General features: G+C 44.8%; 1 protein-coding gene across 2 annotated transcripts in view; it reads left to right on the forward strand.

Moving 5' to 3' along the window:
* DHX38 (DEAH-box helicase 38) overlaps positions 1-11857 on the forward strand; it is a 56553-nt gene extending 44696 nt beyond the window's left edge. For both annotated transcript variants that reach the window (XM_073605861.1, XM_073605862.1), the window contains 12 exons: positions 1956-2066; positions 2147-2263; positions 3772-3879; positions 4333-4445; positions 6439-6647; positions 6732-6886; positions 7140-7295; positions 7643-7777; positions 7866-7991; positions 9260-9355; positions 9630-9751; positions 11541-11857. In XM_073605861.1, coding sequence (XP_073461962.1) covers positions 1956-2066; positions 2147-2263; positions 3772-3879; positions 4333-4445; positions 6439-6647; positions 6732-6886; positions 7140-7295; positions 7643-7777; positions 7866-7991; positions 9260-9355; positions 9630-9751; positions 11541-11625 — 1533 coding nt within the window. In that variant the 3' untranslated portion in view covers positions 11626-11857. The remainder of the gene's footprint in view (positions 1-1955; positions 2067-2146; positions 2264-3771; positions 3880-4332; positions 4446-6438; positions 6648-6731; positions 6887-7139; positions 7296-7642; positions 7778-7865; positions 7992-9259; positions 9356-9629; positions 9752-11540) is intronic.
* Positions 11858-23907: the final 12050 nt, after the last annotated feature.

The following is a 23907-nucleotide window of genomic DNA, read 5'->3' on the forward strand; positions in this document are numbered from 1 at the left end:
GCGTTTGTTAACCCCAAAAAAAAAATCATATCCCGGTCCCTTAAAGCAGATTAAACAGCACAGTGCTTGTGCTGTGTAATCTGCCCCTCTCTAAACTGTAAAAAAAAAAAAAAAAAACCTTCCTACCACTTCCTGTATGCCCTCTATCGCTGACCACGAAAATCAGGGCTACTGAGCCCTGACCACCGTGGTCAGAGTGCGTCCCTCCGTCATACGCTGCCCTGCTCTCCTCTCTCCCCCTCACCCCCTCCTTCCTCTCTGTCTGTCTCCGCTCAGCCCCACAGCCTGGCATAGCACACTATGCATGTCATTTTAAAAAACGAGCAGTGTAAATATCGATTTTTTGAGCTGTCTTCAGGCCGGTCACGTGACTCGCAGCTACTTTACAGCTCTGAGACAGGGCTTCTGCGGAGGAGGTGAGCGGCCACGTGATCTCCCTGGCTGATGTCAGAGGGAGATCACGTCCCCTCCCGCAGAAGCAATCCATCGGAGCTGGAAAGCGGCCGTGAGTTGTGACCAGCCTGAAGAATCAGTATTTACACTACTTGTTTTTTAAAATGACATGCATAGTGTTCTATGCCAGGTTCTAATAGAGGTTCTGGCAAAGACTTATACAAATGGGTTCACAAACTCTTTAATCTCAGTATAAATTCATCAGAGAAGCAGCCAAGAGGTCCATGGTAACTCTGGAGGAGCTGCAGAGATCCACAGCTCAGGTGGGAGAATCTGTCCACAGGACAACTGTTAGTCGTGTTCTCCACAAATCTGCCCTTTATGGAAGAGTGACAAGAAGAAAGACATTGGTGAAAGAAAGTCATAAGAAGTCCTGTTTGTAGTTTGCGAGAAGCCATGTGGGGGACACAGCAAACATGTGGAAGAAGGTGCTCTGGTCATATGAGACCAAAATTTAACTTTTTGGCCTAAAAACAGAACTCTGTGTGGTGGGAAAACTAACACTGCACACCACCCTGAACACACCATCCCCACCGTGAAACATGGTGGCACTTCCACGATGTGGGGATGCTTTTCTTCAGCAGGGACAGGGAAGCTGCTCAGAGTTGATGGGAAGATGGATGGAGCCAAATACAGGGAAATCTTAGAAGAAAACCTGTTAGTCTGCAAAAGACTTATTAACGAGGCAGAGGTTCACCTTCCAGCAGGACAACGACCCGAAACATCCAGCCAGAGCTACAATGGAATGGTTTAGATCAAAGCATATTTATGTGTTAGAATGGCCCAGTCACAGTCCAGACCTAAATCCAATTGAGAATCTGTGGCAAGACTTGAAAATTGCTGTTCACAGATGCTCTCCATCCACTCTGACAGAGCTTGAGATATTTTGCAAAGAAGAATGGGCAAAAATGTCCCTCTCTAGCTGGTAGCTGGTAGAGACATCCCCAAAAAGACTTGCAGCTGTAATTGCAGAGAAAGGCGGTTCTACAAAGTATTGACTTAGGGGGGCGCCATACAAATGTACCCCCACACTTTTCACATATTTATTTGTGTTTATCATTTCCCTTCCACTTCGCAATTACGTACAACTTTGTGTTGGTCTATCGCATAAAATCCATTTACACTTTTGATTGTAACATGACAGAATGTGAAAAATTTAAAGGGGTATGAATACTTTTTAAAAGCACTGTATGTGCAGGAGATGATTGCTATTGTTGGAATTAAAGAAAAAAAAAATCAGATTACTGGGCAACACCTCCTATTTTACTTCAGGTTTCTTCCTCCACATCAGCAAAAATGTGCCCAAGTGGGCATTTGGTCACGCGAGGAGAGAACGCAGGATCCTAGAGCAATCTTTTTTAGGACTATCGGGGAATAGAAATAGGAGGTTTTATGTCTGATTTCAAGTGATGCGTTTCTTGGTGGCTGGTAACTAATTTTTTTTTTATTTATCCCCCCCCCCCCCCCCCCCTTTTTTTTTTTTCTCCATTGAAACTCTACAGACACCACAGGAGGATTATGTGGAGGCTGCTGTAAAACAAGCACTGCAGGTCCATCTTTCTGGAGCTCCGGGAGACATATTGATCTTCATGCCTGGTCAGGAGGACATTGAGGTAAGCCTTGTCCATTGCTCAGTGACTGGTAAACTCATTCCAGAATAATATGAAGCTAATATATTCTCTATAACTTCCAGGTGACCTCGGATCAGATTGTTGAGAGACTGGAAGAGCTGGAGAGCGCCCCTCTTCTGGCTGTGTTGCCAATCTACTCCCAGCTTCCCTCTGATCTCCAAGCCAAAATCTTCCAGAAGGTAGGTCAGCGCTGGTACCTGCTGAATAATTCACAGTAGATGGATGTTTTCTATTCGATTTCTCCAAAGCTGCCAGTAAAATCCCCAAACCAAAGGTCTTCTCTGACAATTGACTGGTCTGTTTGTGGTTCGATCATTAGACTGTAAGATCTGATGGCATGAAGACTCTTGTGGATGGTTACACACTGTATGGCCCAAATAATGTGGACCAAAGGTATGGTTCAAGTGACAATAAAGGAGAAGTATAGACAAATCTTTTTGCCCTACTTATCCTGTGGGTCACAGGAGTGCACTTAGTACTGACTTCACAGAGAGAGTCCAGGCTCTGCAGGAGCGAGAGCTAAAAGCCTGAGCCGGCCGCTCCCGACCCTTCCTGATTCCAATGCTCCAGTGAGCGCTGGAGGGGCAGACACTGTCACTGACTCTCTGCTCATGGTACACTGAGAACTGAGCAGTCAGCGGTCTTGGAGGCGGCAGGGAACAGATGCCATTAAGTTTAAATTACTCTGTAAAATGTCTGATTACATGCGAGTGCTGTATATGAGGTAATAAATTTAGATTTCCTTCTTTATTTTATGGGGAAAAAAAACATGTTCTACTTGCCTGCTCTGTGCAAGGCAATTGCGCATAGTGGCCTTTACCTTTTCTTCTGGGGTCCCCTGCCAGTGCTGTGTGCCCTCGTAGCAAGCTGTGTGCCGTAGGGGCAGTTGTGTGGGGCTCGCTCCCAAGCCAGTCTGTGTGCATCCATAGACACACAGCGCTACTTGGCCCTGCCCCACCCCCCCGCTCTTCCTCACTGGATTTCACTGACAGCAATGGGAGCCAATGGCGCCTTCAGTGAATACGGAAGAGGGGAGAAGAGCTGCCGTTGATGGCAATAGCACTGGATCGAGAGAAGACTCAGGTAAGCGTTGAAGGTGGAGTTGTTATTAAAAGTCAATTTTTTTCCTTTTAAAGTGTTCACCTTTTACAGAAAACCTGTAAGGTGACCTAACCCCAAAAACCCTCACCCCCCTCCCCCAATTCTGCGCTGTCGGGGACCAGCAAGCCACTCCACCAGTTTGAAATCCCCGTTGCTTTCTCCTCTCCATGCAGTGCTGACAGGACAGGCTATAGGGATTCTGATTGGTCACTGGGGCTGACCAATTAGAATCTGTCTTGTCCATACTGGCTGCGCAGTAGGAATTCAAATTCCTGGACCAGTGGATCGGCTTGCAGGAGGTAAGTACAGCAGGACAGGTAGGGAAGGGGCCTAGTGTTAGCTCACCTTTACAGGAAATCGGTAAGGTGACCTTACACTTTTTAATTTTGGACACTTTAGAGGATTCATTAAGGTAAATAAACTTTTTTGTTTTAGAACCACTTCAACTCCACTATTTTGTTTTCTGGTTGGGTTTTGGGTCCACACCTCCAATCTCACAGCACAAGATGTGTAAGGTTGACTATGCAGAACTCTGCAGGCTCTTTATTGCTGTAATCCAAGTTTGTCCCTTTTTTTTGTTTTGCAGGCTCCGGATGGCGTTAGGAAATGCATTGTGGCCACTAACATTGCAGAAACCTCACTGACTGTGGATGGTATAATGTTTGTTATAGATTCTGGATACTGCAAATTAAAGGTAAAAGTACTGCCTCTGTTTAATACTTTTTAAACAGATATTATGTAGATACAGGGCTTTTTTTTCAGGGGGAACTTGGTGGAACTCAGTTCCACCACCTCTGGCTCAGACCCTTTGGTGCCTGCTCACCACAATCACTTGTAATCACAGAAGTCCGGTTTCTGTGTTTACAAGTGACAGCTCCGCACTCTGTGTACAACCCTCATGAACTCTGCACTCTGTAATCCAATCCTGATATTTAATGCCCCTTTATGACCTTTCTACTGTTTGTGAAATATGACTATACCCACTATTTGATGTGATTTGGAGGGTGTGTGTGGGGGGAGGGGTTTTGGGGGGTCGTGGTTGAGTTCCAGCACCTATTGTTTGAAAAAAAAAGCCCTGTATAGATATATTATAATTTCAGTAGACCAATTTAATTTCTTAAACTCTTCTCTTCTATCTCTTACACAGGTATTTAACCCACGCATTGGTATGGATGCTTTACAAATTTATCCCATCAGCCAGGCCAATGCAAACCAGCGCTCAGGTAGAGCTGGTAGAACGGGCCCAGGGCAGTGCTTCAGGTAAGTAGATGATGGTAAAGGGTCGGGGATTGTGTCTTAGTATTTCAGTCTGGGCTTCCTGTATCAGAGCTGTGCCCTTTGCAGATTGGTCAAATCCCCTTTCTCAGAGCAGGTATGCAACAAACGGGCAGCTTCTCAGTGTTGTCAGGTAGTGACAGCAGCATAACTTGGTGGATAATTTACATGCAACCTCCCTTCCCACCCTCTTCCATGCTGGGTATATATTATACAGACCTCTAAAACAGATTTCATGGTGAGTGGAGATAAAGTGGTGTGAATTGAACCACATTTCTCTGGTGATTGATTAGAAGATGCAGGACACTTTGGGGATATAAGCCTTGCCTACAATGGAAAGTGGATGCCAAGAATGTTGCTTCTCTCCTGCTGGCTTTGTCAGTCAACGGCGGTACATGGATAGACTTCTGCACTATATTTTTATTTAAAGGGGTTGTAAAGGTTTGGATTTTTTTTTTTTACATAAAAATAACAAACACGTTAAACTTACCTGCTCTATGCAAGGGTTTTGCACAGAGCAGCCCCGATCCTACTCTTCTGGGGCGCCCTGCCGGCACTCCTCTTCTTCATCGGGTGCCCCCACAGAAAGCACCATGTGGTCACGTTCCCGGGCCCTAATGCTGCGTCTATTGACACACAGTGGGACCCCGACACCGTGTCACTGGATTTGATTGACAGCAGCGGTAGCCAATGTTTCCTGCTGCTATCAATCTGTCCAATGAGATGAGAGCCAGCGGCTGGTGGAACGAATGGGCTCAGGTAAGAAAAGGGGGGGGGGGCACTGCAGCAAAGAAGATTTTTCATCTTCATGCATAGAATGCGTGAAGGTGAAAAAGAGACTTTTACAATCCCTTAAACGTGGCCTCCCTTGTGCCTAAACCTGTCGAACTTCCCCCAGGACTATATAGTGGGCACTTTCAATTGCCAGCATTCTGCTTATTTCCAGAGGGCCCCAGGTGCCTTAAATCCCAAGACACGCTATGTTATGCAGAACTGTTCTCTAGTCTGTCCACTCCTGCACCTCCCCTAGTGGCTGCTAATGGGCAGCTTCACTGGCTTAGACAGTTGAAGGAGGTGAACCAGAAGCATCATCCAGATACCTAGATGTGTCTGATAGAGTCCAGAAGAATGTTTAACATCTTTAAAATGTAATCAAGTTTTCTTTTAAAGTTGAATTCCAGGAATTCAGCAACTTTGCAAAACGTGCAGCCACACTATGAGTTAGGTCCCAGTTAGGTGCACGTCACCTCTGGGACTTTCTCTATTACTTATTTGTGACAGGTTTGTTGCACTTCCAGAGGAAACACGCCAGGGTGTGAGAGGAGAGAAGCACACATCAGCTATGGCTACCCTTCCCCTTTGCTGCCCATTCACAGAAGCCTTTGTATTTTGTGAATGAGTTTACATATCACAAAGGCGTCTGTGAATGGGCAGGAGGAGGGGAGCGGCGGGTCTTGCAGTTCCAGCGACTCTGCTGTTGAAGAAAAGAAGACCACAGTGAGCAGCGTCGAAGCTCTGGAAGTTCTTCCTGGAGCACAATAAACCGGTCAGATGTGAATTATAGAAATAAGTCTGCGGTTGCAGACACCTCATTGGACTTAATTCACAGTATGCCTACAGATTTTACAAAGTAGCTAAATTCTTGGAAATGAGCTTTAAAGGTGCTTGTAATTATAGAAATAGAAAAATTGCTTCTTTTGAGGGTACCTGGAGATCAGAGGTCACCGGAAGTCTGAAATATAAAAACATTTATTTTGATAGTGTGAGAGGTCAGGTAGTAACTATGAGGCTTTGTGACCTCAGGCCCCTGGAAACATCCACTCCTTATCCAAAAGGCAGAAGTTGCTTTGTTATGAGTTGTCCCATTTTGGGTTGCTCCATAGATTCTGGAGGTTGCCAATCTTGGTGCCCCTTTACAGAGACAGCCCAGACCTTTTGGATCCAGCTACTGAATCGCCACTCTCTCCCTCTCTGGCAGGCTGTACACACAGAGCGCCTACAAGAATGAGTTGCTGTGCACTACAGTGCCCGAAATCCAGCGAACCAACCTGTCCAATGTGGTCCTGCTGCTGAAGTCCCTGGGAGTACAGGATCTTCTCCTCTTCCACTTTATGGACCCACCGCCAGAGGACAACATGCTCAATTCCATGTACCAGCTGTGGATTCTGGGGGCACTGGATAACACTGGTAATGGGACTCTCCACACACTCTTCAACCTACGAGCAACCCCTAATTTCTGAGTATTCATCTTTGTTTGTGTTTTACTCCTAGGCTCGCTCACTTCCACTGGACGTCTGATGGTCGAGTTCCCACTGGATCCAGCTCTATCCAAGATGTTGATAGTATCGTGTGATATGCGCTGCAGTGCTGAAATCCTTATTGTGGTGTCCATGTTGTCTGTGCCAGCCATATTTTACCGACCTAAGGTATTATGTGATGCATGATAGGTTTTAAAGTACATTGTAAACCCATAACTTTTTTTAAAATAACAAACATGTTATACTTCCCTTCTCTAAGCAATGGATTTGCACAGAGTAGCCCCCATCATCCTCCTTCTGGGTCTCCTGCCTGGGCTCCTGGCTCCTTCACCCCCCTCATTTGGTGTCCTTGTCATACAGGAGCTTTTTATTGTACTTGGCCAGATGTAGAACTTACATTTATATGTGTCCTTTTTTTCAGGGACGTGAGGAAGAAAGCGATCAAGTTAGAGAGAAATTTGCTGTCCCCGAGAGTGACCACTTGACCTATCTGAATGTATTCCTCCAATGGAAGAACAATAACTACTCTAGCGGGTGGTGCAACCAGCATTTTATCCATGCTAAGGCCATGAGGAAGGTGAGTACAGGTCATCAGTCATTTATGGCAGGGGGCATATTTTCTTACAGCACTGGAATCTCTAGCCCCCTCTACAGCAAGTAAGAAAACAGTCCTAGTTTGGCACCTAGATGGACTGAGCCAAGAATCGTCATCCACTACAATATACTGTGCTTGTGTGCTTTTCTCTGAATGTTTCTGGTTCCTCTCAATATGTTCTGATTTTTGTCATCCGGCTTCTGATTTTCCAAGCCCAGAGCATGCGTCTTTCTGGCTTTGGATTATGAGATCCTCTGCTACACGGCCTGATGTGAATGGTTCTTCATAATTTTGTCACTGAATGAATAGATTGTCATTTGTGAAACCAGGTACGAGAAGTTCGGGCTCAACTAAAGGACATCATGGTGTCTCAACGCATGTCTCTCTCGTCCTGTGGATCAGACTGGGATGTGGTCCGGAAATGTATCTGTGCAGCTTATTTCCATCAGGCTGCCAGGCTAAAGGTAAGAGGAGGTGTCTGATGGAGGTGTGATATATTGGTGAGATGAATGTGGATCCAGGTGACTTGACTTCTATTTTCTGTTCCTGCAGGGAATCGGTGAATATGTGAATGTACGGACGGGGATGCCCTGTCACCTGCACCCAACCAGCTCCCTGTTTGGTATGGGATACACACCGGACTATATTGTTTACCATGAGCTGGTGATGACGACCAAGGTGAGTTCCCTGTCCGCAGTATGTGTGGAGTGAACAGGGATGTGGCCTGTAATTGTACATTTTTATTGGATATGATTCTGATTCTATCTAGAGACCACTGAATGGCAGAATTATATTGGTCAGTTTTCTTCCTCTGTATTAGAATGTCTGATGTAAAGAAACTGAATTGGTAATCTTTTATTACCATGGTGATATTCAGTTGCATTTTCTCCATATGTTCATTGGGAGGACACAGCAGGCCGGTACAGTATAAGCCCTTTCTCCAGAGCAGTGGTTCTCAACACCTGTCCTCAGGACCCACTAACAGGCCAGGTTTGCAAGATAACTGAAAAACATCACAAGTGATATCATTTTCTGCTCAGTGATTGCCGTATTCTAGTCTGCTATTCCCCTCTGCAAAGGCAGTGAAAGTTCAGTTTTCGCTCAGTATTCTAGGAGGTGCACTATACCGACCTTTGCAGTGGCAGGGCTGAATCTACCCAGTCTGATTTTTGGGTGCAGTAAAAAAAGTCAGGGGGCATAATGTCAAGCAACTGTGTGAAAGTCACTGACAGTCTGTCACATAGTCATGATCTGGGAAACACTAGTATGTATTGAGTGGTGATTAAATAGAACCTGGGCCCTCTGGTATCATATGTCCCTATTAAAATCACCCTTTACATCATGAGTCCCTCCTTACATCAGGTTCCCATTAGGGTCACAATCGGAGTGCTTCGTTACATCAGGTGTCCCCAGCGTGCCCCCCTTACGTATTATCACTTATCCCCATATAGAGTGCCCCCTTTGTATCTGGGGGGCCCCCCCTTTGCATCTGGTGTCCCCCATCAGAGGGGCCCCCTTTGCACCTGGTGTCTAAGACTGATTCATGGATCAGTGGCTGCACCCTCACCTGGGGGATGCTGCAACTAAAATCTGGTGGGGCACAGCCCACCCCCCTAGATCCAGTCATGGGCAGTGAGATATCAATTTTAACTCAGTGTCGTCCAACGTTGGTTATTCTTCTCTGCATAGGCAGTGAGAGTTCAGGGTTATCTCCGTGTGCTGGGAGGCTATAAGATCTGCACAGGTAATGAGAGTTGGACCTTATTTATCAAAGTGTTTAAAAAAAATAGATTTCAACCAACCAGCCAACCATTGTATTCAGCCATTCAGATTGCTGTAAACTGTATTCGGAATTGATTAGTGACTAGAATAGTCTAATACAATTGATCAGCCTGATGTGTTTCCATGAGATTTTGGTGGTCATTGTGTTGCTTCTGTCCTCCTAGGAATACATGCAATGCGTCACATCGGTGGATGGAGAGTGGCTAGCGGAGCTCGGTCCCATGTTCTACAGTATAAAGCATGCTGGGAAGTCCAGACAGGTGAGTGAGCAGTATTCTTGGAATGACCCTGTGTTAGTGCCCATTATCTCTTCCCCTTTTTGTTTGGGGGGACAGAACTGGGATGAGATGAGGCTTGATCTTCTTGCCTTGCTTGGATGTTCTCCCAGAAGAAAGTACCTCCTATAGAAATATGGAGGCCACCATTGCTGACCTTCTGGGAATACTCCCAGGTATCTGCACTGACCATACTGGGTTCTAAGAACACAATTTTAACAGTGAGTATAATAATTCTCCTTCTTCTTGTGGTATTCAGGAGAACAAACGTAGGGCCAAGGAAGAGGTGTCGGCCATGGAGGAAGAAATGATAATGGCAGAAGAACAACTTCGAACGAGGAGAGAGGAGCAGGACAAGAAAAGCACACTCAGTAGTTCCAGGTAAGTCCTCATTATATATGAATAGGGCTGCAACTTTCTGTACATAAAAAGCAATGTCAGCGAGAGCTACTGTGGCGTATATGGCGGTTCCCGAAGGGATTCACAGGCTTGTCTTCTAGTGCTGCTGTTGTAAGTTATAACTGGTATGGAGGCACATAGAGTAGAGTACAGGACCTCACCAAACTACAGTGTGTGCCTTTCCTGTCCTCCTTCCTGAACACCCGCGTGCTTACTTCTGCAGTACAGGGGCACTTTACAAAATTTAGGAGAGGAGGAGGGCATTGGTAATCTAGACTGTCTATACTCTAAAGAATGGCAGCATCCCAGCGAGTACTGCCTGTCCACATCTAGGGACCAACAGTGTTTCAGAGGGTGCAACTTGCCTATCAGTGGTCTCCAAACTGCAGCCCAAGGGTGGGATGCAACCATTTGCCTGGCTTCATCTGGTCCTTGGGGCACTATTCCTCCAATTAACACCAATTATGGGGCACTATTCCTCCAATTAATAAAAATGATGGGGGATCGTTTACTGGCACTAACACCAGGGCATTTTCTGCTCCAACAGTCTGCCCCCCCCCCCCCCCAAACCTTGAAGAACCGTATATTAGCCTTTTCTTTGGAAAGTTTGGAGACCCCTGCTGTAGAGAACGACAGAATCCCTGAAAGTATTGCCTGACCCTAGTTAAAGGGGTTGGTAATGTGAAGGGGGGCAGAGGACACTACTGTGGGGGAAACAGGTTGGTGATGTGAAGGGGGAGGGGGGGGGGGGGCAGCAGAGGGCACTACTGTGGGGGAAAGAGGTTGGTGATGTGAAGGGGGGCAGAGGGCACTACTGTGGGGGAAAGAGGTTGGTGATGTGAAGGGGGGCAGAGGGTACTACTGTGGGGGAAAGAGGTTGGTGATGTAAAGGGGGGCAGAAGACACTACTGTGGGGGGAAAGTGGTTGGTGATGTAAAGGGGGGCAGAGGACACTACTGTGGGGGGAAAGTGGTTGGTGATGTAAAGGGGGGCAGAAGACACTACTGTGGGGGAAAGAGGTTGGTGATGTGAAGGGGGGCAGAGGACACTACTGTGGGGGGAAAGTGGTTAGTGATGTGAAGGGGGTAGAGGGAACTACTGTGGGGGAAAGAGGTTGGTGATGTGAAGGGGGTAGAGGGAACTACTGTGGGGGGAAAGAGGTTGGTGATGTGAAGGGGGGGCAGCGGACACTACTGTGGGGGGAAAGTGGTTGGTGATGTGAAGGGGGGGCAGAAGACACTACTGTGGGGGAAAGAGGTTGGTGATGTGAAGGGGGGCAGAGGGCACTACTGTGGGGGAAAGGTTTATGTCAGGGGGGGCAGAGGACACTACTGTGGGGGAAAGAGGTTGGTGAGGTGAAGGGGGGCAGAAGACAGTACTGTTGGGGGGGGATACCGCTGTGAAGGGAAAGCTGTGATGTGATGGGGGACTGAGGCTATTAATCTAACAAGGGGAGCGTGATCTAAAATGAGGGGGGTTTTAATGTGAAGGACCCGAGTCATCACACAAATGTGATTCAGTAACATTTTCTCCCAGCAAAGGTCTGATCGGACCTCTGTGAATTGTAATTGAATATCCCAGCCCCAGTGAATGGTGTCATGGCTGAGAGTGCAGTCCGTTCCTATAGAGTTTGGTGGCAGCACTTGGGGGGGGCGTGCAGCACATCCATATACTGGAGACCGGGGCCTCAGACCTCCCTAGTTTCTCAGCACCACTTGGTGGTTTTTTCAAAAAAAAAAAAAATCTCAATTGTGTTTTCTTGTCTCTGCAGGTCTGTGAAGATCTACACACCGGGGAGGAAAGAGCAGATGGAGCCGGGGACCCCTCGCCGCACCCCGGCACGGTTTGGCCTGTGAGGACGTTCTTGTACCCCAGTCCTTCTCCTTCCGCCCTCCCCCCACAAATCATTTCCTGGAGAAGGGGGCCCTCTACTCATGAAATCTGGGACTTGGTAGCTTTGTGAAGGACAGAGTGTTTTCATACAGTTTTATTGTAAAGTGGAATGTTATTTTTAAGCAATAACATATCTTTTGTTCTGATGGTGTCAAAGTGGAGCAGTTATTTTTTACATAACATTGCTGTAAAGAATATCCGGCCTTTGAGTGATTTATTGCAAATCGTGCTTTTCTCCTATGTTTTATATGTAATGCTCGGGGGGGTTCCCTGTGGACTGAGACCCTCTTGATAAATACAGGTTTGTGTTCACAGAATTAAATTGTATCTAAACCCCAAAAACAAAAATCTAATCCATTTCAGCTTTGCAGTCCTTAGATGAAGTGGCTGCATTAGGTTTCATTTTTAAGGCTTTTTTTTTTTCCCCCTTGATCATCCATTGGGGGGGGGGGGGGGGGGCACATCTTGAAGGTATTAAGCAAACCTCATTATATTGCATGAGAAATGGACACTGTGGACAAAAATTTGGGGGTCTATAACCCCTTTGCCAATTATGCTTAGAGGTTGATTTACTAAAAATGGAGAGTGTAAAATCTGGTGCAGCTGTGCATGGTAACCAATCCACTTCCAGGTTTTATTGTCAAAACTTAAAGGATAAGTTCACCTTTTAGAAAAAAAAAAAATAAATGCACATTTTTTTTGCAGGTAAAAAAAAATGTGCATTTTATTTATTTTTATTTTTTCTTTTGGAGCCTGTAAAGCATTGCACCAGTGATCAGAAGATTGCTGGTGCCATGCAGGTCTCCTGCAGATCTGCCAGTGTATCTGTGTACATCCAGTACGGGTGAGCAGATCCAATCCGACAGGAAGAATCAATGACTTCCCACAACGCCATCGTAGCTCATTGAGAACTAAAGGCCGACAACCGCAAAGACATGCAAACATGTTCCCAAAGGTGAATTTATCCTTTAACAACTTCAGCTCCAGAAGATTTACCCCCCCTTCATAACCAGGCCATTTTTTTGCTATGCGATACTGCGATATTTTAACTGACAATTGCACGGTCGTGTGACGTTGTACCCAGTTGTGTTTTTTTTTTTTTTTTCCCCCACAAATAGAGCTTTCTTTTGGTGGTATTTGATCACCTCTGCGGTTATTTTTTTTTTTTTTGTGCTAGAAACCAAGATTGAACAATTTTGAAGAAAATTTTTTTTTTTTTTTTTTTTACTTTCTGCTCTAAAACATTTCCAATAAAAAAAAAAAAAAATCACATTTCTTCATTAATTTAGGCCAATATGTATGTTTTTGGTAAAAATAAAATCCCAATAAGCGTATATTGATTATAGAAGCTATAATTCTCGGGTAAAACAAACTATAGTATATATTTTTATGTATTTAAAAAAAAAAAAAAAAATGTATACTAGTAATGGTGGTGATCAGCAACTTATAGCAGGACTGCGATATTGCGGTGGACAATCGCACACTAATTGACACTGTGTGGGGACCAGTGACACTAATACAGTGATCAGTGCTAAAAAATATGCACTGCCACTGTACTAATGACACTGGCTGGGAAGGGGTTGAACATTGGGGCGATCAAAGGGTTAACTGGGTGCGTAACCAGTGCTTTTGTGTACTGTGTGAGGTGCTTTTACTAGGGAAAGTAATGGATTTTATGTTTTGCACAGTAAGCTCAGACAGGCGGCCCCCCTCCAAAATAACTCTACCAATCCCTTTAGGCGGCCGATGACTTTTTTGACTGCAGGACTCGGAGGAGTCCGTTCCACGTGAGCATAGTACCAGAAAGTCGCAAGACGTGGCCGTGAATAACTGACTGCAGAGCTCACAAGCCGGGGGCCTTTAGTAGTCACTGCTTAGATGAGTTCCTGGGCCAAGCTGGAGCGAAGGTGAGGCCTAACTTCCTACAAGGGAATAGTGACCTCTCCGCAGAGCGCAGGAACAAGACAGAACCTCCCAATGTCACCTTCCCAGAGCAGAGCAAGCTGCAGATAGAACACCGCTATATACAAAATAAATAAACATACATGCACTAAGAATGAATATAATACACATATACAGTATCTCACACAAGTGAGTACACCCCTCACATTTTTCTCAATATTTTCTTCTATCTTTTTATGTGACAACACTGAAGAAATGACACTTTGCTACAATGTAAAGTAGTGAGTGTACAGCTTGTATAACAGTGTAAATTTGCTGTCCCCTCAAAATAACTCAACACACAGCCATTAATGTCTAAACTGCTGGCAACAAAAGTGAGTACACCCCTAAGTGAAAATGTCCAAATTGGGCCCAATTAGCCATTTTCCCTCCCCGGGGTCATGTGACTCGTTAGTGGTCTCAGGTGTGAATGGGGAGCGGGTGTGTTAAATTTGGTGTTATCGCTCTCTCACACTGGTCACTGGAAGTTCAACATGGCACCTCATGGCAAAGAACACTCTGAGGATCTAAAAAAAAAAAAAAAAAAAAAGACTTGTTGCTCTACATAAAGATGGCCTAGGCTATAAGAAGATTGCCAAGACCCTGAAACTGAGCTGCAGCACGGTGGCCAAGACCATACAGCGGTTTAACAGGACAGGTTCCACTCAGAAAAAGGCCTCGCCATGGTCCACCAAAGAAGTTGAGGTCACGTGCTCAGCGTCATATCCAGAGGTTGTCTTTGGCAAATAGACGTATGAGTGCTGCCAGCATTGCTGCAGAGGTTGAAGGGGTGGGGGGGGTCAGACTGTCAGTGCTCAGACCATACGCCGCACACTGCATCAAATTGGTCTGCATGGCTGTCGTCCCAGAAGGAGGCCTCTTCTAAAGATGATGTACAAGAAAGCCTGCAAACAGTTTGCTGAGGACAAGCAGACTAAGGACATGGATTACTGGAACCATGTCCTGTGGTCTGATGAGACCAAGATAAACTTATTTTATTCAGATGGTGACAAGCGTGTGTGGCGGAACCAGGTGAGGAGTACAAAGACAAGTGTGTCTTGTCTACAGTCAAGCATGGTGGTGGGAGTGTCATGGTCTGGGGCTGCATGAGTGCTGCCGGCACTGGGGAGCTACAGTTCATTGAGGGAACCATGAATGCCAACATGTACTGTGACATACTGAAGCAGAGCATGATCCCCTCACTTCAGAGACTGGGCCGCAGGGCAGTATTCCAACATGATAACTACCCCAACACACCTCCAAGACCACCACTACCTTGCTAAAGAAGCTGAGGGTAAAGGTGATGGACTGGCCAAGCATGTCTCCAGACCTAAACCCTATTGATCATCTGTGGGGCATCCTCAAACTGAAGGTGGAGGAGGGCAAGGTCTCTAACATCCACCAGCTCTGTGATGTCGTCATGGAGGAGGGGAAGAGGACTCCAGTGGTAACCTGTGAAGCTCTGGTGAACTCCATGCCCAAGAGGGTTAAGGCAGTGCTGGAAAATAATGGCGGCCACACAAAATATTGACACTTTGGGCCCAATTTGGACATTTTCACTTAGGGGTGTACTCACTTGTGTTGCCTGCGGTTTAGACATTAATGGCTGTGCGTTGAGTTATTTTGAGGGGACAGCAAATTTACACTGTTATACAAGCTGTACACTCACTACTTTACATTGTAGACAAGTGTCATTTCTTCAGTGTTGTCACATGAAAATATAGAATAAAAGATTTACAAAAATGTGACTGAGGGGTGTACTCACTTTTGTGAGATACTGTGTGTGTGTGTGTGTGTGTGTGTGTGTATGTATGTATGTATATATATATATATATATATATATATATACACACACACACATAGTGCAAAGCAAATCTGGTCTTCCCATCAATCGTACATATAAGAAAAAAGTTTGAAGGATTGCTGCACCTAAAATTGTATTTGTTCAATAATTTCAAAAACCGTTACATAGTAAATTATTCAATGAGATTTCCGTTTTGGGCTCACATGCTTACGCCTTTCCTCAGATCAGAACACATCTAACATCACAATCACATTCATGAGAATTTAAAAATTTTTCAAATAATCACATATGGAATCAATTTTGTGGTTAATTACTCATTAGTATAATTTGTATTCCTTCATGGGTTGATTTTTTTCAAAGCCACTGATACAGAAATGGTTAATCAAGCAGACATTCATCTCACTATTCCATCTGAAACCATCATATTGTTAATCTGTCAAAGAAAGTATATGACTATCCTGATCTAGATATCCAAAAATAATATTATGTATAACAAAAAAATAGAACGAGAATAAATAATTCTGAAAAGAAAAATGTAATTAAAAAAGGGAGCAAATAAATATTCCTAACAAACAAGTATAAATCTAAATCTGTGTTTTAGTCCTTTCGGAGCAATATTATTAAGAAAATGTATCCAATAAACCAACTCCTGATCACCCCCTCTCCTATTTTTACATGGGACATATCCAGCCTCTATACCATTATTCCCCATGTATTGGGTATGGAAGCATGTCGACGGCTCTTGGTACAATCACATATATTACAATGATCGACAAATTGCATTTCTCTTGGAATCACTGAAAATTGTCTTTGAGGAGAATTATTTTCTCTTCAAAGAAACCCATTATCTATAGCTCAAAGGAGCAGTGATGGGTTCCTACGTCGCACCCCCAATATGCAAACTCATTCATGAATATGATTGAAACATCATTTATATATAATAATACACTTTTCTGAAACACTGCCGGGGATGGTACAGATATATAGACGACGTATTTGCTGTGTGGGGTGGTGACATTGGAACCCTTTTATTATTTGATCATTACCTAATTGCCTTATTCCCGGTTTGAAGTTCAATATGGTACACAGCAGGGCGGATATTCCCTTCCTGGATACCATGTTGAAAGTGATTCGGACCAAAATTGAAAGCGATCTGTATGTTAAAAGTACAGATCGCAACCAATAGTTACACTATGACAGTTTTCACCCTCAAGGAGTCTTCAACTCTATCCCCAGGAGTCAATTAATGAGAGTGCAAAGAATAGCCAGTGATCCACAATGTCGAGAAGGGAGATTAAATGAAATGGAAACTAAACTAATTAGTAGAAATTATCCAGAAGCAGCAATTAAAAGAGAACGTCTAAATCTAAATAATAGTAGGCTCAGCAATAGACATACTAAAAGAATTCCTTTTGTAACACAATTTCATCCATTTTCTTATTTTTAATATTATTAAAAAACATTTGTTGCTTATTGAGAGAAAGTTATCCCACTGTAGATGAATTTTCTTATCCACCACTACCCTCCTATAGAAAAGGTAGGACATTGAGAGATCATTTAGTAAGATCAGATCAACACTTTCCTTCCACTCCTAAAACAACCTTTCTCTTTCGTTCATTGACAGACACCGCTCCATAATTCAGAACCATAGGGTTATATCGCCCCCTACAGGAGTAGGACACTAAGCAGAAAAAAGACTTGGGTATGCCTATGGGCAGTCCTAGGTGATATACACGCCCCTCTCTGCTATAGGCCTTCAGTTTTTTTCTGCCTAGTCAGGAGTAAGGACCTAGTTCCCTGCTAGGATATCTGGTCCTGGCAATTTTTTGTTTTTGCTTTTTAAGCTACTTTTTTTTCTCTTGGATTTTGTTCCTGTGAGATCTACAATCAACTGCCGGACTGGGCAACGGGCTGGACACTAAGATCCAGTGGTATCCCCAGTCTGGCCAGCTAACGCGTGCAGGCCGCAGCTACGCGCTAGGTCAGCCTCGACATAGCCCCACTGGACGGGGGCTGGCCCTGCGAGTTAAACGCCTCGCGAGGTCGCATACTGCCGGATCTCGGCCTGTGTCGCAGCGTTCCTCATGGCCGACAGCCCCCCACTTCGGTGGCGAGGAGGATCCGTCTAGGAGCGTTACCCGCGCACTCGCTGGAGCGGTAAGGGGTCCCCTCCTCTCCTTCCCTGGAGTGGTGTGGGGCACGGGTACTCCCTGGGGTGGTCGGTCCCTCTGGGGTTCTCCACACCCCCCCTTCCCCAGGTGAGGCCCAGGCCTCTGGATTGGTGCTTCAGACACTCTGTCCACCCCCCCTCCTCTCCGGGGTTGTCACTATGGGGGGGTACACCTTGGCACCTGAGGGTTGGGTGGGTGACCATGCAACCGCAGATTCGCTCCCCCTGCGGCGGCCCTCCAATAACTTAGTCTGTGGCTTTGCGGCCTACCGAGCACTCGCGGCCGAAAATTTAGGCTGCAGCTTTTGCAGCCTACCGACCGGGTGACATGCGGGGCGGCAGAGGTTGGCGCTTTCCGTTGCGAGCATCCACCCTCCTTCCTTGGCTCTAGCCTGGTGCGGACCTGAGCACTCGCGGCGGGCGGCTGAAAATTTGGGCTGCGGGTTTTGCGGCCTAATAGTCCGCAGGGCCACGCTGGATGCCTTCTTCCAGAGGGACAGCGCTGTGGGGGCTCTGAGGGTGACCCCCTTTTGGGGGGTTGTTTAAGTTGGCCCTCCGTAGGTGCCCCCTGTGAGGGGCCTTAGTGGATGCCCCCTGTGAGGGGCCTCAGCCAGTGCCCCACTGTGAAGGGCTCAGTGGTATCCCCTGTGCGGGGCATCCGTAGGCGCCCCCTGTGCGGGGTAGCCAGTGCCCCCTGTGTGGGGTTTCCGTAGGCGCCTCTTGTGTGGGGTCTCAGCCAGTGCCCCCTGTTAGGGGTCCAATGGTGGCCCTTGTTCGGGGTCTCAGTTGGCAGCCCCCCTGTGTTCTCTGCGTTTTCACAGGTAGCACTTGGGCATATAAGCTAGCAAATGGCGCCCTCCCCTGCCTCATCAGTCTCGACTGATCCTTTGTTTGGCTCTGCCGTCGTGGATGTGGCCCACCTTGCGGGGTTGGTGGCCACACTCCCTGTCCTGTCAGTTAGTGAGGTTGTTCCTCCACAACTGCAGTGGTGCACAAGAAGGTGCTGGTTGTCTCCTTTATTACATCTGCACGGGAAAATTTAAAGATTCTGGCTGTGGCGGAGTTGCTGGTCCCCTTCGCACCCATAAACTGTCTCGCACAGCAAAAGCATTCCCTTCCCTTCCTATTTTGGTATATTTGTTCGTAAAGACTGGGAATGTCCAAAGCGTCCTTTGGTGGTTCCAAAGACGCTTCGCTGTGAGGTACCCCTTTGTGGGGTCCCTCCTTAAAGAGTGGACTGTTCCACCAGTAGTGGATCCCCCTGTCTCTAGGTTGCGCAAGGCGACCATGATTCTGGTAGAGGAGTCTCCGGCTTTTAAGGATCCGGCTGACTTACCTGGAGGGGGAGCAGATTCCCTCTGCTTTCGCTGAGTTGGCGGACCAGTTGGTCTGGGGGCTTCAGTTGCGATGTATGCGATGTCTTGGGCGCAGTTCCCTTGGTTTCTAAGCTCTCTGTTTTTGCAGTGGTGCTTAGACATGTATTGGGGCTTAAGTGTTGGTCTGCGGACTGGGCTTCTACAAATGCTCTGACTGGGTTACCATTTCAAGGCACCTGTCTGTTTGGGGGTACCCTGGATGACATTGTTACGAGTCTCACAGGAGGAAAGTGTAAATGTTTTCCACAGGGATTTTTCGTTGTCCCACCCCTCATGTTTGGCACTACTTTGGGACTTCTCTATGGTTTTGAATAATGGAGCGCTGTGTCTGTCAATGAACGGAAGAGAAAAATGGGATTTTTGACTTACCGTAAAATCCATTTCTCTGAGTTCATTGACAGACACAGCACCCACCCCTCTAAGGAGTTTTGATGCTTCTGACACTGCTTGTTACTAAACTGAAGGCCTATAGCTGAGAGGGGGGGTGTATACCACCTAGGCATAGCCAAGTCTTTTTTTCTGCCTAGTGTCCTACTCCTGTAGGGGGCGATATAACCCTATGGTTCTGAATAATGGAGCGCTGTGTCTGTCAATGAACTCAGAGAAATGGATTTTACGGTAAGTAAAAAATCCAGTTTTTTGGGACCACGAAACGTGGGTAAATTTCCCTGTTTTGTCATGTATTTAGTGTAATTCAATGATTAAAGGGAAAAGTATATCACACTCCCAAAAAGGTTTTGATATTCCAATTAAAGGCCATTACACCTGTCAATCATCTTATGTGATGTATGCCATAAAATGCCCATGTGGGTTGCTTTATATTGGAAAAACAACTCAAAAAGTTGAAGACCGCATAGCATGCGTAAATACTCAATTGGAGACAAATTAATAAAACTACCCCTGGATAGATACTTTTTAGAGAAGGGACATTCATTTTCCCAGTTAAAATATATGGTTTTGGAAGGCATTAGTAAAAATAGGAGAGGGGGTGATCGGAAGTTAGTTTATTGGATACATTTCTGCTCCGAAAGGACTAAACACAGATTTAGATTTATACTCGTTTGTATAACTGATTAGGAATATTTATTCCTTCTCCCTTTTTTTTTTAATTACATTTTTCTTTTTCAGAATTATTTATTCTCGTTCTATTTTCTTGTTATACATAATAATATTATTTTTGGATATCTAGATCATGATATTCAATATATTTTCTTTGACAGATTAACAATATGATGGTTTCAGATGGAATAGTGAGATGAATGTCTGCTTGATTAACCATTTCTGTATCAGTGGCTTTGAAAAAAAAATCAACCCATGAAGGAATACAAATTATACTAATGAGTAATTAACCACAAAATTGATTCCATATGTGATTATCTGAAAAATGTTTAAATTCTCATGAATGTGATTGTGATGTTAGATGTGTTCTGATCTGAGGAAGGGTGTAAGCATGTGAGCCCGAAACGGAAATCTCTTTCAACACTTTACTATGTAACTGTTTTTGAAATAATTGAACAAATAAAATTTTAAGTGCAGCAATCCTTTGAACTTTTTTCTTATACAGTCATGGCCGAAATTGTTGGCACCCCAGAATTTTTCCCAGAAAATCAAGTATTTCTCACAGAAAAGTATTGCAGTAACACGTTTTGTTATACACGTTTATTTATTAAAAAGAGGAAAAAAAAGCAAATTGGACATAATGTCACACAAATCTCCAAAAATGGGCTGGTCAAAATTCTTGGCACCCTTAACTCAATATTTGGTTGCACACCCTTTGGAAAAAAATAACTGAAATCATTCGCTTCCTATAACCATCAATAAGCTTCTTACACCTCTCACCCGGAATTTTGGACCACTCTTCCTTTGCAAACTGCTCCAGGTCCCTCTTATTGGAAGGGCTCCTTTTCCCAACAGCGATTTTAAGATCTCTCCACAGGTGTTCGATGGGATTTAGATCTGGACCCATTGCTGGCCACTTTAGAACTCTCCAGCGCTTTGTTGCCAATCCATTTCTGGGTGCTTTTTGAGGTATGTTTGGGGTCATTGTTCTGCTGGAAGACCCAAGATCTCGGACGCAAACCCAGCTTTCTGACACTGGGCTTTACAGTGCGACCCAAAATCCTTTGGTAATCCTCAGATTTCATGATGCCATGCACACATTCAAGGCACAAAAACAACCCCAAAATATCATTGAACCTCCACCATATTTCACTGTAGGTACGGTGTTCTTTTCTTTGTAGGCCTCATTCCGTTTTCGGTAAACAGTAGAATGATGCTTTACCAAAAAGCTCAATCTTGGTCTCATCTCTCCACAAGACGTTTTCCCAGAAGGATTTTGGCTTAGTCAAGTACATTTTGGCAAACTAGTCTTGCTTTTTTATGTCTCTGTGTCAGCAGTGGGGTCCTCCTGGGTCTCCTGCCATAGCGTTTCACTTCATTTAAATGTCGACGGATAGTTTGCGCTGACACTGATGCTCCCTGAGCCTGTAGGACAGCTTGAGTTTCTTTGGAACTTATTTGGGGCTGCTTATCCGCCATCCGGATTATCCTGCGTTGCAACCTTTCATCAATTTTTCTCTTCTGTCCACGCCCCCAGAGAGATTAGCTACAGTGCCATGGGTTGCAAACTTCTTGATAATGTTGCGCACTGTGGACAAAGGCAAATCTAGATCTCTGGAGATGGACTTGTAACCTTGAGATTGTTGATATTTTTCCACAATTTTGGTTCTCAAGTCCTCAGACAGTTCTCTTCTCCTCTTTCTGTTGTCCATGCTTAGTGTGGCGCACACAGAGATACACAATGCAAAGACTAACTGAACTTCTCTCCTTTTTTATCTGCTTTCAGGTGTGATTTTTATATTGCCCACACCTGTTACTTGCCCCGGGTGAGTTTAAAGGAGCATCACATGCTTGAAACCATCTTCTTTATCCACAATTTTGAAAGGGTGCCAAGAATTTTGACCAGCCCAAGTTTTGGAATTTTGTGTGACATTATGTCCAATTTACTTTTTTCCTCCCTTTTTTTCTTTTTTTTTTCCAATACACACAAAGGGAATAAACATGTGTATAGCAAAACGTGTGTTACTGCAATACTTTTCTTTGAGAAATACTTGATTTTCTGGAAAAAAATATCTGGGGTGCCAACAATTTTGGCCATGAGTGTATGTACGGTCGGTGGGAAGACCAGATTGCTTTGCACTAAATACAAACTGAGTGCGGCTCTCCCCAACTACAGTGTGTATGTATGTGTGTGTGTAAATATATATATAATTTTTTTTTAGTGTGTGTGTGTATATATATATATGTATTCTATCTCTGCACAGGAGAAGTGCCCGGTAGCAGTCAATCTGCTATGGGTGGTCTGGAAGTTATTAACTGAAGTTAGAAGCTGATTGGTTACCAGGCAGAGCTGCTCCATATTTTGCATTCTCCAGTTTTTATAAATCATCCCCTCTTGGTGTCCTCAGGGGAGGGGATGTCTCTTGTTAGAATTTATTGCTTAATTTGGAAGATTTTCTATTAACTGCTATTGGTAGATTCATGTCGGAGATTCTTAAAGTCCTGGAAGTCTTTAGTCCGGCAAGCGCAGGTTTTTCCAAACCCGGGGTTCTCACTGTGACCGCCCTCTCTCTATTCCAACTGTCACAGAGCTCTACATTCAAAGCAATATTACACCCAAAAAATGTAATATATTGCAGCTTACTTATCATTAGATGTGGTGGCTGCATTTGTTTTTTTTTTTAGGCTTTTTCCCTCCATTTTTACCGGTGATCTGGCCAGTAACACATCTCCTGTATTAGAGCGCCCCCCCACTCTGGATGAAGGAGCACAGGGGGCTCTTTTGGACAGCAGCATTGTCAGTCTTGGGGGAGAGGGGGAGGGGAAAGAGTGCTAACTGGCATTCAGCTTCAATTTGTTAGTGTATTTAAATCTGCTAGGTCATCTAATACATTATAATCAATTACAACAGACAGTGTGTTGTTTTTTTTTTTTCTTTTTTGGGGGAAAAAGGAGAAAAAACTGACAGGCCGGGCAAGGATAGCATTAATCAGAGAAGCAGCCAAGAGGCCCATGGTAATAAAAGCTGATCATTGTAAGCACCTTTGTCAATATTAAATGGTTGGTCTCATCCCTGTACCTGCTACATATGCAGGACAGTGTGTTCTTTTTTAAAAACTGACCTACTGGTTGGATCACCTGATGACAATAAAGGAAAGCCTAAAAAAAAAAATAATAATAATGCAGCCATCATATCTAAGAATTGGTAAGCTGCAATATAATCTTTGCTCTTGGGGTTATTATCGCTTTGAGGACATGCCAGTGTTGTTTGGGGATTCCCTGTTGAATGTCAGGACCCGGGCCGGGGCAGGCTTGCCGCTGACCTCTCCAGGGTGAATTGGTGTGCGGGCAGCCGCCCATTTTTGCTGCGGTGATGGGGTGGGGTGATGCATGTTTTTTTACTGCATCACACAGTTCCTTTTTTTTTTTTTTCTTTTGACAACTTTATTTAAATTGCACAAAGTGATGCTTCATTCCTGCACAGCTATGCAGTACCAGCCAGTGCGGTGCGATAAAATGCAGCATGTCTACATTTTACCGCAGCTCCCTGCACCTGTGGGCCGCACTGCAGTGTGAATGGGACACACAGCAAACAATTGTTCTCTATGTGACTGGCTTTTTTTCTGAACCAGAAGAACACCAATTACTGTACTAATATGAACGAGCCCTTATGCTACTCGTGGGTCCTGCGTCTCCTAGCAGCAATCTAAGAGATCCAAACGGACCAAGACAGCATGGATCCGCTTTCATGCTTGGCATGGTCAGTTTAATAGGAGAACCAAATAAGAAACTTTACAGGCTGTATTTATAAAGTACTATAAAAATAAAAGGTAAGCCAACATATAAGGTGTCTTCACTTTTGGGGTAACATATGCTATTAAATAAAGAGATGATT

Source organism: Aquarana catesbeiana, linkage group LG11 (assembly GCF_042186555.1).
Source record: "Aquarana catesbeiana isolate 2022-GZ linkage group LG11, ASM4218655v1, whole genome shotgun sequence".
NCBI lineage: Eukaryota > Metazoa > Chordata > Amphibia > Anura > Ranidae > Aquarana > Aquarana catesbeiana.